Below are 15,046 nucleotides of genomic sequence, written 5' to 3' on the forward strand. Positions count from 1 at the left end.
AGACCAGAGAGCCAGGCCCAGCCCTGTGACACAGGAGCCAAGCTCCTGCTGCAGGCTGAGTGTAGTGTGGGCTCTCTCTCCAATTCCCCACCTTCCCTCAGTGGTAACTTTTTTAGCAGGGTGGGGGCCCTCAGTTTCAGATCTTGCCCAGGCACACCGAAATGTGCAGCCCTGCTAACATCACCACAGCAAGTTTTGGTGTGTGTGTGTGTTGTGGGGGCTCTTTTTTCAATTTACTTTGTTTATTTAACAGCAGTATGTATAGACAGGTCACCCTGCTGGATGTGTGGGCTGTGGGCCTGTCACACAATAGAATTGGAGAGAAAAGCATTAAAAAAAATAAGAGAAGGCAAGTGATTGTAAAACCACAAAAATTGGCAGGAGGACTTGGAGGCAGATGTAGTGCCCAAAATCACTTTTTTTTTTTCAAATTGACTTGTTTCAAGTTAATGGTATCCCTTTTAAGAACACTCTGGAGTTTTGGGGGATAAGAGCTGTGTGGGATGAAAGGTAACTAAAGAACTTGGTCCACAGTTCTTACAACCAGTGAGGTCCCTCACCCTGCAATCTGCTTTGGGCAGACAGAACCAGGGCGCTGACTTTGATGGGGTCTCACGTGGACACAGGAGTCTGCCTGGAGCAGTTCACAGGACTGGGGCTGGATTTTGTCAAACTCTTTGTGATCTTGAATGAGAGGCAATTATGCAAAATCATGATTTTCTATCTTAGATTTCTTATTTTTTGATGTAATCAGATACCCAGGGTAGAATTATTTCCCTGTGAATTACTTATATCTCATATTTTAGAGACACTTCAACGCATCCTTAATATAAATAACTCTTTCACTTACAGTACCTTGGTGATCTCCATCCATTGACTGTTGGTGCATGAACCATCAGTTCTTTTGCACTGAAGCCATCTTCATGTCCTGATGAACTGATAACTACAAATCCAATTTTGTGTGGCATTCTGCACAGTTGAGCTGATAAAACAATGACTTTTTAAAATTAAGTTAATTCATTTTATAAAAGCTACAACTAAATAAGTACAACCCACTCCAGCAGTCTCTACTCAGACAAAATGACTGTTGACTTTCATGGGAACTTTCTTGAATAAAAATACTAGCACATCAGATTCTTAATCTAAATCCTATCAAACCTCATTAATATTAAAGGTATTAGTTTTAGCATTGTTTAATAAAGCCAATAAAAACTTCCAAACTCAGAGGGAACTTTGTACTATTAGCCAAGATGGTTAGGAATGCAACCCTATGCTTTGGATGTCCCTAAACTCTGACTGCTAGAAGTTGGGACTGGACAACAAGGGATGGATCACTCAATAAATTGCCCTGTTCTGATCATTCCCTCTAAAGCATCTGGCAACGGCCACTGTCAGAAGACAGGACACTGGACTTGATGGACCATTGGTCTGACTCAGTGTGGCTGTTCTTATGTAATGAATGGAACTGGTAAGTGAGAAAAGTAGATTTACCGAAATACCTCTGATATCACAACACTCCACATAACTCAGTTGCTCATGGGGCAAAAGCACAAAAAAGTGCATGGATCTCTCTGATCAAAGAACAGCCTCCTGGTTAGTGATCTTATAAAACTGAACTCATTTCACAGTGAAAAGGATACAGAGCTAGCATGTAACACCTGCTTTCCTAGAATGTCTGTAAAACATATCCATCATTTCCGCACTTAGAGTGGTCTGCAAACAGGTTAATTGGCAACAAAATAACTAAGAAGTAATGTATTAAGTTATCTTTGAAAACTGAGCACATTGTAGTTTCACACAAAAAGTAGGTGGCAGGAAGGGATGAGGAGCTCCCTTCTCCTGTAAAGTTCGTGAACTCTGTAAAAGAAATGCTCCCTCCTAGTAGAACACTTTCAGTTTTCATCAGAATCTGCCTCAAAATTCATCACCTCGTTTTAAACTCTCACAAGCTGGTTTGTCACGAGTTGCACTCTGTTCTGAAAACTAACATAAATGGTCTATAACATCTGACAAAGTAAATAAAATGTATCATGATTAGATTAAAATGAGACACATGCAAAATTCTGGGAGTCCGTGAGCCTACCACAAAAAATATTAAATAGAGTTCAACCTGACCACTGGCACTGGTGACTGGAGCAGGCTTTAACACCACAGAACACATTCTCTTGTGGGCTGCCCTGTACACCCATTACTGTGGTCCACTTTCACGTGTTAAAATGGTTCTCTTGGGAGGAAATTCAGTTTTACTAAGCTTCTAGCCCACCTCATCATGCTTTGTGCACAGCAAACAGTGGCAAGTATTAACACAGCACATGCACTTTCCCATCTCTCACATTCTCTGAGCCTGCACTCCTCCAGCCCCCTCAACTCTCAGTGACCCTGGGACAGGGCACAGGGGTGCCATTTCAGATTTTGGTAAGTGGGGGGCAACTTTAACTGTGATTCCAAGGGCTACTTAGGCACCTGAAAACTTTAGGTTTTTTTTTGTTTTCTGCAGATAACTTCAAAATTAGGAGCACTGTATCTAATTCATATATATATATATATATATATATAAGAGGATTTAATAAATATTACTCACTCAGCTCTAATACTGACGTTCTCACATCTTGCGTCAAAATCACTTAAGGAACACTGGTTAGGTTTAAAATTTTAATGTATATCCTTTGTTACTAACTCTTGAATACAACAATTGAAACAATTGTAGAAATATCTAGATTACTTTCTATCACTTTTTTGCAGTTCATCGAGATTGGATTAGATCATTTAATTTTGGAAACATCCTACTAGGGCAGGGCCCCCTGAGTTTATACTGCACCTGCCTGGGGCTCTAGAGGTGTTATCTCATGATAAATAATAGACTAGAAACTAATCTTAAACAGGAGTGAAGCTGACACTTTCACAGTATTGCCAATCCCAAATGTTCAAAAATGATGAATCTGGCTCCCCAAAAATCATGAGATTGGCTTTAAAATCATGAGATTATGTCAAAATAACAGATTTGGGGTTCTTTTTATTTGCCTTCTGCTTTTTGAGATGTTAGGGTGCTTTGGGGTCACATTTTGACGCTTTCTCCACAGCCATGAGGACTAAAAACTTCATTTTTCTTTAAGAACAAAGGCTAAAATAATCACATAGCCACTTGACTCCAGGAGCTGGAGCTTTAAGGAAAACAATCATCATAAGACACATGACAAAAATAATAAGAGTTGGCAACACTGCTTACTTCTGTTTAAAAGCTAGTTACTTTTCAGGAGGCTCTTAAACACAACACTACAGCAATTGTGTTGCAGTTCTCACAGGAGAATATTTAAAACCAAACACCAAGAAAATTCTATATTTTAAAGTTGAGAAAAAAACAGACTTCTGAGGTATATCAGAGCAACTGCAGGCAGGAAAGGAAAACAAACAGGCACAGGAGCTCTGGGCAGCTCTTCCTTTAGAAAGAAAGTTGGAGGGTCAAATCTTCTAGTCCTTAATCACGTAAAACTTCTACTGCCAGAAGTGCCTCCACTCAGAGCTATAAACATCACAGTGAACATGTGAAAACGTGTGGTCAATAACTGTACAACCTCATATTTAAATATCTGAGCCATCTTATCCAGATTTACACATTTTATACGCATTGGCTCAGGGACTGGATTTTCTGGCATATTCTGAAGAGTGCCGAGCACACAGATGGTGCCCAGTGAATAATGCAAATCATGACAATCATTGACTTTATGGACTCTGTGGATGCAGTTTCTGTTCTTTGTTCTGGAATTGGCCTCAATACAGCTGAAACCCTAAGAATTTGAGGCATAAACACATCTGATACTTATATGACACTTTCTCGTTCCTTCTTTTCCCTCAAATTCAGAACAAAAAAATGACTGAACAAAATGGTTTTCAGTTAAAATGTAAAACTGCACAGCAGCCATTGCTCTACAACCCAGCATGGGGCAGAACCTGCCACCCCTTGGGAGTTAAGTGATCTCCTCTCATCTGACTCTCATTCTCCATCCTTCCTAACCTCTGTGCTGCTTTTCATGCTGTCAACCATGACATCCATCCTGGGACCATTTGCTGGAGTCTCAGAGAACTGGCTGCCATGGTTTTGCTCCCATCTATCAGAGTCCTCTTTTTTGCAGCATGCAGCAAAGAGAGAGGCTGGTCTGCTGGATAGGGAGCTAGCCCTGAGAGACCTGGGTTCTACTCCCCATGGAATTCCTGTCTGACCCCACCCCAGGCCAATGCTTTAAGGACAGAATTTCAAAGGTGTTTAGGCACCCAAAGATGCAGTTAGATACCTAGTGGGGTTTACAAAGCACCAAATCTTCTAAGTGTATTTGAAAAACCTCACTAGGTGCCTAAATACCTTTGAAAATCTGGCCTTTAGTCTCTGTGTGCCTCAGTGCTCCACCTGTACAATGGGGATAACAGCATTGCTCTACCTCACCGAGAGGCTGGGAGGAGAAATAGGTTAGACGTTGTGAGGCACAGCCTCAGATACTGCGGTGATGGGGCCACGTAAGTACCATGGGTAGAGTGGGAACCTCTCTATACATGTTTCAGAGGAACAGCCGTGTTAGTCTGTATTCGCAAAAAGAAAAGGAGTACTTGTGGCACCTTAGAGACTAACCAATTTATTTGAGCATGAGCTTTCGTGAGCTACAGCTCACTTCATCAGATGTTTACCGTGGAAACTGCAGCAGACTTTATATACACACAGAAATCATGAAACAATACCTCCTCCCACCCCACTGTCCTGCTGGTAATAGCTTATCTAAAGTGATCAACAGGTGGGCCATTTCCAGCACAAATCCAGGTTTTCTCACCCTCCACCCCCCCACACAAATTCACTCTCCTGCTGGTGCTAGCCCATCCAAAGTGACAACTCTTTACATAATCAAGTCGGGCTATTTCCTGCATAGATCAAGGTTTTCTCACATCCCCCCCACCCCCATACACACACAAACTCACTCTCCTGCTGGTAATAGCTCATCTAAACTGACCATTCTCCAGGTTTAAATCCAAGTTAAACCAGAACATCTGGGGGGGGGGGGGTAGGAAAAAACAAGAGGAAACAGGCTACCTTGCATAATGACTTAGCCACTCCCAGTCTCTATTTAAGCCTAAATTAATAGTATCCAATTTGCAAATGAATTCCAATTCAGCAGTTTCTCGCTGGAGTCTGGATTTGAAGTTTTTTTGTTTTAAGATAGCGACCTTCATGTCTGTGATTGCGTGACCAGAGAGATTGAAGTGTTCTCCGACTGGTTTATGAATGTTATAATTCTTGACATCTGATTTGTGTCCATTTATTCTTTTACGTAGAGACTGTCCAGTTTGACCAATGTACATGGCAGAGGGGCATTGCTGGCACATGATGGCATATATCACATTGGTGGATGTGCAGGTGAACGAGCCTCTGATAGTGTGGCTGATGTTATTAGGCCCTGTGATGGTGTCCCCTGAATAGATATGTGGGCACAATTGGCAACGGGCTTTGTTGCAAGGATAAGTTCCTGGGTTAGTGGTTCTGTTGTGTGGTATGTGGTTGTTGGTGAGTATTTGCTTCAGGTTGCGGGGCTGTCTGTAGGCAAGGACTGGCCTGTCTCCCAAGACTTGTGAGAGCGTTGGGTCATCCTTTAGGATAGGTTGTTAGCCCTGCCCTGGGTCTGACCCCTTCTTTCCACCTACACCCCCAAATCTCCCCCTTTTCTGCATGTAACCTTGGCTCAGTGCTTCGCTGTATTTCTTCTAAATCCCCTGTTCTTTCTAACACAACCCCTCCCCCCTCTCCAGGGACGTATTCCTCTTTTACAGGCTAAACTTCCATGTCTTTAATTTAATCACCAGCCAACTCCCTGAAAAAGCACAAGAGCAAATCCTCACAGACACACCCCTAGAACCCCGAGAAGGGGTATTCTATCTGCTACCCAAGATCCATAAACCTAGAAATCCTGGACGCCCCATCATCTCAGGCATTGGCACCCTGACAGCAGGATTGTCTGGCTATGTAGACTCCCTCCTCAGGCCCTACGCTACCAGCACTCCTAGCTATCTTCGAGACACCACTGACTTCCTGAGGAAACTACAATCCATTGGTGATCTTCTTGAAAACACCATCCTGGCCACTATGGATGTAGAAGCCCTCTACACCAACACTCCACACAAAGATGGACTACAAGCCGTCAGGAACAGTATCTCTGATAATGTCATGACAAACCCGGTGGCTGAACTTTGTGACTTTTTCACATAACTATTTCACATTTGGGGACAATGTATACCTTGAAATCAGTGGCACTGCTATGGGTATCCGCATGGCCCCACAGTATGCCAACGTTTTTATGGCTGACTTAGAACCACGCTTCCTTAGCTCTCGTCCCCTAATGCCCCTATTCTGCGCTACATTCATCATCTGGACCCATGGGAAAGAAGTCCTTGAGGAATTCCACCATGATTTCAACAATTTCCATCCCACCATCAACTTCAGCCTGGACCAGTCCACACAAGAGAGCCACTTCCTGGACACTACAGTGCTAATAAGCAATGGTCATATAAACACCACCCTATACCGGAAACCTACTCACCGCTATACTTACCTACATGCCTCCACCTTTCATCCAGACCACACCACATGATCCATTGTCTACAGCCAAGCTCTACGATACAACCGCATTTGCTCCAACCCCTCAGCCAGAGACAAACACCTACAAGATCTCTATCAAGCAGTCTTACAACTACAATACCCACCTGCTGAAGTAAAGACACAGATTGACAGAGCCAGAAGAGTATCCAGAAGTCACCTACTACAGGACAGGCCCAACAAAGAAAGTAACAGAACGCCACTAGCCATCACCTTCAGCCCCCAACTAGAACCTCTCCAGTGCATCATCAAGGATCTACAACCTATCCTGAAGGACGACCCATCATTCTCACAGATCTTGGGAGAAAGGCCAGTCCTTGCTTACAGACAGCCCCCCAACCTGAAGCAAATACTCACCAGCAACCATACAGCACACAACAAAACCACTAACCCAGGAACCTATCCTTGCAACAAAGCCCGCTGCCAACTGTGTCCACATAGCTATTCAGGGGACATCATCATAGGGCCTAATCACATCAGCCACACTATCAGAAGCTCGTTCACCTGCACATCTACCAATGTGATCTATGCCATCATGTGCCAGCAATGCCCCTCTGCCATGTACATTGGCCAAACCGGACAGTCCCTATGTAAAAGAATAAATGGACACAAATCAGACCTCAAGAATTATAACATTCAAAAACCAGTTGGAGAACACTTCAATCTCTTTGGTCACTCGATTACAGACCTAAAAAAGTCACAATATTACAACAAAAAAACTTCAAAAACAGACTCCAACAAGAGACTGCTGACTTGGAATTAATTTGCAAACTGGACACCATTTACTTAGCCTTGAATAAAGACTGGGAGTGGATGGGTCATTACACAAAGTAAAACTATTTCCCCATGTTTATTTTCCCCCCTACTGTTCCTCACACTTTCTTGTCAACTGCTGGAAATGGCCCATCTTGATCACTACAAAAGGTTCCCCCCCCCCCTCCTCCTGGTAATAGCTCACCTTACCTGATCACTCTCCTTATAGTGTGTATGGTAACACCCCTTGTTTCATGTCCCTGTACGTATACATATCTTCTTACTATATGTTCCATTCTATGCATCCGATGAAGTGGGCTGTAGCCCACGGAAGCTTATGCTCTAATAAACTGGTTAATCTCTAAGGTGCCACAAGTCCTCCTGTTCTTTTTCGGATACAGACTAACAGGGCTGCTACTCTGAAACCGGCCTCTGTTTGTAAACAAAATCCTGACTCCCTGCCCGAGGGGCACCTCTCCTTTGCACAGCCTCACACGAGCCCTGTGCTGTGGTGAAGAGCTGCACCTGGGAGCTTGCACACCTCCCGTGTGAAACTCGGGGGGCCGCTCTCCCCTGCCCAACTGGCGCCCTTGACTGGGGGGCGGGGGGAGCTTGCTGAGACGCCTGCACAGAGGGCTGAACACAGAAACGGGAGCGGGGGGGGGGGGGGGGGGGCTCATCCCCGGTGAAAGCCAGGCTCTGTCTCCAGGGCGGTCAAAGGGGAAGGGTCGCGGGGCCAGGCCCTAAGCGCTGGGGGGGGGGGGGTGTGTGTAAAACTCGACAAAGACTCCGGCGGGGGCGGACAAATGCAGCGTGCGGCGGCGACTCCCGCCCAGCAACGCGAGGCCGGCAGGGAAGCGCCAGGGGCTCGCCCGGGGGCCCGGGCCCGAGCCCGGGGGTGCTGTGGGGAGGAGGGAGGAGACGGCCCTGCCCAGGCCGGCCGGGTCTGGGGTCCCCCTAGGAACGGTGAGTCGCAGGGCCTATGGGGGCGGGGCCGGGCAAGGACACCCGTTACCGCTCACCCCGGGCATGACAGGACCCCGAGCGGGGCAACGACCCCCCCCCCCCCCCTTCCCGGCAGCCCTCGCCCTCAACCTACTTCACTCCGGCGCCATCGCCAGGGCCACTGCTCTCATGGCAACCGGCCTAGTCCACGCCCCCTGCGCATGCGCAACATCCTGCCGCGCGGCCGGGCCACATCTGCGCATGCGCCAGCCGAGCCGGCGCCGGGGCGGGGACAGACTGCTTCCCCGCCTCGGTAACTCTCACGGCGTCCGGAGCTGTGAGCATGCGCACAGTGATCCGAGCGGCGCCGGGGCCCGGGAGCTGCTGATGCCAGAGGCTCGGGCCCCGCTCTCGGCTGGGCCATGGCCCCGCGGCCCAAGGCCTTCAAGATCCGCAGGCTGCGCGGCCCCCAGAAGTACGGGCTGGCGGGGCGGAGCCTGCCGGAGCTGCTGCGCAAGGCGGGCAAGCGGCTGCAGGTGCGAGCCCCGGCGAGCCCGGCTGCGGGCAGCCCCAGGGCTCGGCCTGGCTCCGCGCCGTCGCTCCCCTGGGGCGGGCCCAAGGCGCTGTCAGGACAGCCCCCTCCCAAGGGCCCCGCGGGGTGTTGGTGGGTGCCCCAGAGCTAGGGCACCTGAGCGCCCCCGACAGGCAGGCGCGTCCGAGCGTGGGGGGTAAGGGGCGCATCGCCCTCAGAGCAGGGGGGCCTGTCTTCCCGGATACCCCCCCCCACCACTCCGCTTTTCATGGGGCCCCTGCACCTTCACCCCGTCCCAGAGTCCAGGGCGGGCAGCCCTGGAGCAGACCCCGGCTCTGGAGCCGCAGAGGCACCTCTCGGTGCTCGAGGAATCTGTATTTTTGCACCTTCGCTGATGTTACACTGTTTATTTTAACGGATTTCACTTGTAAAGGTTTCTGTGGGTCCATTTGCAGAGTACCTGCATTAAAGTGCAACTGTGTGTGCGTGTGTGTTCTTTTTGTGAACAGCTTCCTTTTCCCGACTGCCGGCTCTGTTTGTATGAGGATGGGACAGAACTGACTGAAGGTTACTTCCACAGCGTTCCAGATAATACAGACCTTGTACTACTAGCCCCAGGGGAGACCTGGCAGGGTTGTAAGTGGGAAAAATTTATCCGTTTATCTTGCAGCTTAAACAGTTTCACATTTCGAAACCCCAAAAGGGAAGGAGTCGGAACTTGGGATTTTATCTCCATCTTCGCAACTGTTGCTCAAGGTGACCTTGTAAAGGCCTCCTTGTGCCTCAGTTTACCAATCTGCAAAAAGGAGTATGATACCATACTAAAATTTCATTACAACATTCTACTATGCATTTACTAGTCTGAACTACTAAAGCTAATCTACAGTGGTCATCTTAAAAATACATGTGGATGCATTATCATTGGGTTTTTGTTCACGCCCTTATTTTAAAAATGTGTGCAATGGGCTGCCCACTTTTTCGTGATGTGTTACTATATTACTAAGAAAAAAGAAAAGGAGTACTACTGGCACCTTCGAGACTAACAAATTTATTTGAGCGTAAGCTTTTGTGAGCTACAGCTCAAGCAAGCTTATGCTCAGATAAATTTGTTAGTCTCGAAGGTGCCAGTAGTACTCCTTTTCTTTTTGCGAATACAGATTAACACGGCGGCTACTCTGAAACCTTTATTACTAAGGTAAAAGTAAACTGGAAGAAATTTCCCTCATTTTTCAGAGTTGGTTACTTGGGTGGAGAAAAGCCTGGTAGGTTTTTGAACAGGCACAGAATAAAAGTAAAGGTGCCTTTACTCGCTCTGAGTGGAATCTTACTCCCCAAGTAGTCATGTTGAAGTCAATGGGGCTACTCTGAGCAAGGTGCTGTTCATCATGAATAAGGTGATGGGAAGTTGGCCTGAAGGGAAACCCTTTGCTCCCACATTTCTGATGAAACACTAGAAAGTCAATAGTGCGGGTTTGGATTTACTTTTAATTAAGATATAAATGTTGGCAAGTAGCATATTACTCTTTTAAAATGTTTTTTATTCCGTCCCAGAGAAACTTTTTATGGAACACACCAAAACCCCAGCTGAAAGCACAGTTCAGACTACATAAGTTTTCCTAGCACTAGTTTGCTTTTTTCTTCATTTAAAACTACAGTTGTCAGTGACATAGATCACTTCCTAAATACATTTTACGCACAAAAAGATGACATTGTTGAGGCTGCACAAAAGCTGCTATCAGATGAGCAGGCTCCCAAGAGACAGAAGCTTCTAGTGGATCTCATATCAAACCTAAGTGAAAACATTTTGGCGGAAAGCAGAGAGGAAGACAGAAAGTGGTTTGAAGGTAAGTTCTGTATCAGTATAGCAGTTAAATCTCTCAGCAGAATGATAGATGAGATAGTTTAAAACAATTTCCATCTTTAATTTCTTAGATTTGATTACAACACATGGTCTAGGTCTTCAACTCCTCTATGCTTTATCAAATCTAATTCTAAAATGACCCAAGTGAAGAGGATCCTGCCATTTGCCTAGGAACATTATTGTACAGTTCAGTAGATCTGTCAGATATTCCTCTTACTTGCCTCCCATTTCTTCTACATATACAGTCTCTGGGCAACTCTTTAGTATTTAGATGTTTTTGATGTATATTCCTCTTTGTTTAATATCTATTCCCTTTAGATGTCACTCAGTTAAGCTATATCTATTTGGCTCTTTTAATATCTCCTTTTAAACCCATCCATCTCGTACCCTAATCATTGTGATGTTCCTTTCTAAATACCCTTCAGTTTGTCATCTTTCTGATACAGAAGCGCCTGGAACTAAACATCGTATGCCAGGTATGGGCCATCAAGGAATACCGTTAAGAGCAATGATTGGTATATGATTTATTAAGTGCAAACAATGTACTGAGCCCTATGTAAAGCCAAAATAGTAAGGCATTCTTGGTGTCCAGAGTGCTTACACTATGAACAGGGAAGCAAAGCAAATAAACAATCATACTCACTTCATTTCATAAAGAAAAGGAGCTAGAGATCCAGCCAAGTAAAACAACAGCTTGAGATATTTTTATACAAGTCATAAAATATTTATTTCTTTTAGGTATGGAGTCTCGCTTTAAGAATAAATCAAGTTATATGAGATACAGTTGTGAAAGCAGAATACGAAGTTATATGAAAGAGGTAAAAATTGCTGTTTTGAATGTAGCTTGGTTTCAAGCTGTTATTAAAAATAAATCTTTACATTAGACCTGAACAGCTGAATTTTTTTCCATAAACAGCCATGGAACTATAAGTTTTACATTTAAATCTATTGGATTTATTAAGTAGATTCAGGGTGCAGTAGGCACTGTCTGAGCTAGGAATGACATAGTGCTTTTTATTTTCTTAAAGGTTAGCAGTTATACTTCAGCTGTTCATCCAGCAGCACAAGCAGAATATAAAAGAATAACTGACTTTATGTTGGATAAACTGAAGTCTGTTAAATATAATGGCTGTTACTTTGACAGAAGAGAGGAGGCGGCGGTCCGCCTTTGCACTACTGAGGGATGGTTCTCCTGTCAAGTAAGAAACTATTTCGAAGACAAATAAGTGTGTGTAAGGTATATTTTATGTGCTGTGCTTATGAAAATAAATTGTAATGGGAGTTATGCATTTAAAGGCAGAATAAGCCTCTGGGCACTGCAAACTATTAAACTGAAGAGAAATAATTTACCTACCTACAGTGACTGAAGGACGCTGCCAGCATAATTTGTTCTCAGATAAAATTCTTTGGTGTTTTTACTAAATTTAAACAAGACTTAAGACCAACAAGTGTTTTGTGTTGTTTTTTGGAGTGATATTTTAAACATTGCAGCACTGAGAGTGAAACTGACTAATTACTTTGAGCATCCAACTTTTGAGAAGCAAAGTGTGGCATATTACCTCTTTTATTCATCAAGGGTGTGGGTAACATAACTAACTGATTTACAACATTTTTAAGTTGACAGTGTCCCTTTGCTGATTGTCATACTGCTGAACAAATTCAAGCCTTACTAGGGGAGGCAGGGCTTTCCAGGATTCTGTATTTTATTTAAGTAAAATGTCTGATTTAGGCTGACATTTCCGTTAGGCTTTCAGCAGGACATGGTGCCAATGGTTGTGTAAACAATCACCCAGCTTTAAAAGAGGACTTGTTTCTTGCCCTTTATAAGCTAAAAATTGGATTTCACATCTGCTCTCCTGAACCACTGATCCACAAATTGTTGTAAAACAGCAGCGGTATCAGGGGCTTCAGTACAAGCTTTCCAATCATTGTTAAAAGTTCCACCATGCTAAGAGCTGCCCCCCATTCACCTCTTACATAGGCACACATTTCACAGTCATTTCTTAGCCAGAGTTCTCTTCTGCAGCAAGTGCTGGCATGCTGTACAGCAGTGGTGGGCAACCTGCAACCTATCAGGGTAATCCGCTGGTGGGCCGCAAGACAGTGTTTACATTGACCGTCCTTAGGCACGGCCACCCATGGCTCCCAGTGGTCACGGTTCACTGTTCTCAGCCAATGAAAGCTGTGGGAAGTGGCGTGGGCTGCAGGGACATGCTGCCTGCCGCTTCCCACAGCTCCTATTGGCCGGGAACGGCAAACTGTGGTCACTGGGAGCTGCGGGCAGCTGTGCCTAAGGACAGTCAATGTAAACACGGTCTTGCAGCCCACCAGCGGATTACCCTGATGGGCTGCAGGTTGCCCACCACTGCTCTACAGTGATGGAATTTGAGGAAAGAGATAACTACTTAGATACCTAATTAAATACAAGCATAAGTTAGCTTACTGATATTGATTGCTTATTTGTGCAGGGAAGAATTATTAAAATTTTATCCTGTGTTTCCAAAGGCAGGCTTTGTCAGTGAATGGCCTTGATTCTTCCCATATCTTTTCCTATGCAACAAGTTGAATACATTTAGCTGGGTGGATACTATCCCACTGCCTTTATCTTTTTACAGGGTCCTTTTGACAGGGATTACTGCCTGTGTAAACATTCCATCAATCCCTACAGTAACAGGGAGAGCAGAATCCTCTTCAGTACGTGGAATCTCGATCATATGTACGTATAAAACATTAAACCAAACATACCTGTTACACACCGTCCACCTTCAGCATTAAACAAGATACCAACCCAGCTTGTTTTCATCTTATGGGGAAGTCTGATGGTTGGTCTGCTCATTTTATCCTAAATCCACTGAGATGGAAGGTACTCAGATATTGCAGAAATGGGTGGCAAGATAGAAATCTACAATACATACTACATTCTAGTACATTCATTGTTAGCTGCTCTTCCCTTACCCCTAACTTCTCTGTGTATTAAAAACATCCCCCACTAGGCTCCTCAGGTGACTAGTCTTTCATTTCTGCCCCTGCCCAAAGCTGTTTCAGGTGTTATGTAATTAGAAATTACATAGGATTCTAGGGTCCACATTACTCATGCTGAGCTCCTTTCTTTAGAATTTAAAAAAAACTACCATCACCACCACACACATCCTAATATCAATGCAGAAAAATCTTACACATGACTGAAAGGTTAGCTCCCATCCTTCCTTTAGGGAATGCATACATGGTTTGTTAAAAGGAAGTTTGTTACGGTCAATAATGGAAAATGCTTCCCTCATTTTATATTGCAGAATAGAGAAGAAACGTACTATTGTACCAACACTGGCAGAAGCTGTCAAAGAACAAGATGGAAGGGAAGTAGCCTGGGAATACTTCTATCAGTTGCTATTTACTCTGGAAAATTTAAAACTAGTGCATATTGCTTGCCATAAGAAAGCCAGCCATAATCTCACCTGTGACAAAACTAAAATATACAGAAAAAGAAAGCGAATGCAGAAGGTCTCAAAGTGACTTCCCTGAAGATGGCTTTTTGCTGTGGTTTTCTAAACTATATGAAAGGACACCATTTATAATATTTCTGAAATTCTTAGTGAAAGAACATCATAGATTGATCTCTTCTTGCTAAATTCCCTAATATGTGTGGCTGCAATCAAACCTCATTCAAACATTTGTCATTCCACCTTTCATACAGTTGGTTTCTGAGGCCCCAGCTCATTTTCTGTGAGGTAGTTAAGTTGTTCTACAGAGCTTACAGCTGGGCAAACAATCCATGTGCCTTAGATTTACCAAAGGCTACCACACAGTTAGTGGCAGAGCTACTCCCAGTTCTGTGTCCCTGTGATCTCTGCTCTAATCTACTAATGACTCCCATTTTTAACCTATTATTTTACATACATATTTTCTAAAGAAACTATCAGTGGTGCTAGATTCTTTTTTTTTTCTTGGTTCATATTCCTCTTTTGTTTTTTTTTAAAAAACATCTTCCAACTTCCTTGGCTGCTTGACATTTCTTGCAGTGTTGTGCAGTACTGCATATGAAGGATATTATAGGAAAAGGCATTGTATGTTCAATATCTTTGATAATTGTCTGTTCATCAGCTGTGCTCCCCTCTACCTCTTAATTATGTAGTAAAATGTGAATGATTTTTTTTAAAAAAGGCCATCTGAAATCAACTGAATTCTCAGGAACTATGTTAATGTAAAACTTCAATGTATTTTTATATATTTGTTTAATAAAGATCTTTCAGGCATCTTTTGCCTCATACATAAGTATAAAGGAGAGATAAGGTGTGTACAAGCAACTAGTGCAAAATCAAATGAACTA

General features: G+C 44.2%; 2 protein-coding genes across 7 annotated transcripts in view; one reads left to right on the plus strand and one right to left on the minus strand.

Moving 5' to 3' along the window:
- CEP104 (centrosomal protein 104) overlaps positions 1 to 8,582 on the minus strand; it is a 45,339-nt gene extending 36,757 nt beyond the window's left edge. For 2 of the 5 annotated variants that reach the window (XM_048825447.2, XM_048825451.2), the window contains exons 1-2: positions 8,484 to 8,582; positions 856 to 982 (exon numbers count right to left, since the gene is read on the minus strand). In XM_048825447.2, coding sequence (XP_048681404.1) covers positions 856 to 968 — 113 coding nt within the window. In that variant the 5' untranslated portion in view covers positions 969 to 982; positions 8,484 to 8,582. Of the gene's footprint in view, positions 1 to 850; positions 983 to 7,594; positions 8,006 to 8,483 lie in introns of those variants that run through there. The other 3 variants (XM_075121060.1, XM_075121059.1, XM_075121061.1) reach the window with 3 other exon arrangements.
- Positions 8,583 to 8,642: 60 nt separating this feature from the next.
- On the plus strand, positions 8,643 to 14,972 carry DFFB (DNA fragmentation factor subunit beta). 2 transcript variants are annotated; one of them, XM_048825454.2, is made up of 8 exons: positions 8,643 to 8,865; positions 9,371 to 9,497; positions 10,517 to 10,705; positions 11,148 to 11,198; positions 11,461 to 11,540; positions 11,751 to 11,921; positions 13,338 to 13,438; positions 14,013 to 14,972. In XM_048825454.2, the coding sequence occupies exons 1-8, from the start codon at positions 8,752 to 8,754 to the stop codon at positions 14,230 to 14,232; spliced, it is 1,053 nt and encodes a 350-aa protein (XP_048681411.1). In that variant the 5' UTR covers positions 8,643 to 8,751; the 3' UTR covers positions 14,233 to 14,972. The 2 variants fall into 2 exon arrangements, with proteins under 2 accessions (XP_048681411.1, XP_048681412.1); XM_048825455.2 differs by lacking the exon at positions 11,148 to 11,198 and having other exon boundaries at positions 8,647 to 8,865.
- The last annotated feature ends 74 nt before the right edge of the window (positions 14,973 to 15,046 follow it).

Source organism: Caretta caretta, chromosome 18 (genome assembly GCF_965140235.1).
Source record: "Caretta caretta isolate rCarCar2 chromosome 18, rCarCar1.hap1, whole genome shotgun sequence".
In the NCBI taxonomy this organism is placed as follows: Eukaryota; Metazoa; Chordata; order Testudines; family Cheloniidae; genus Caretta; species Caretta caretta.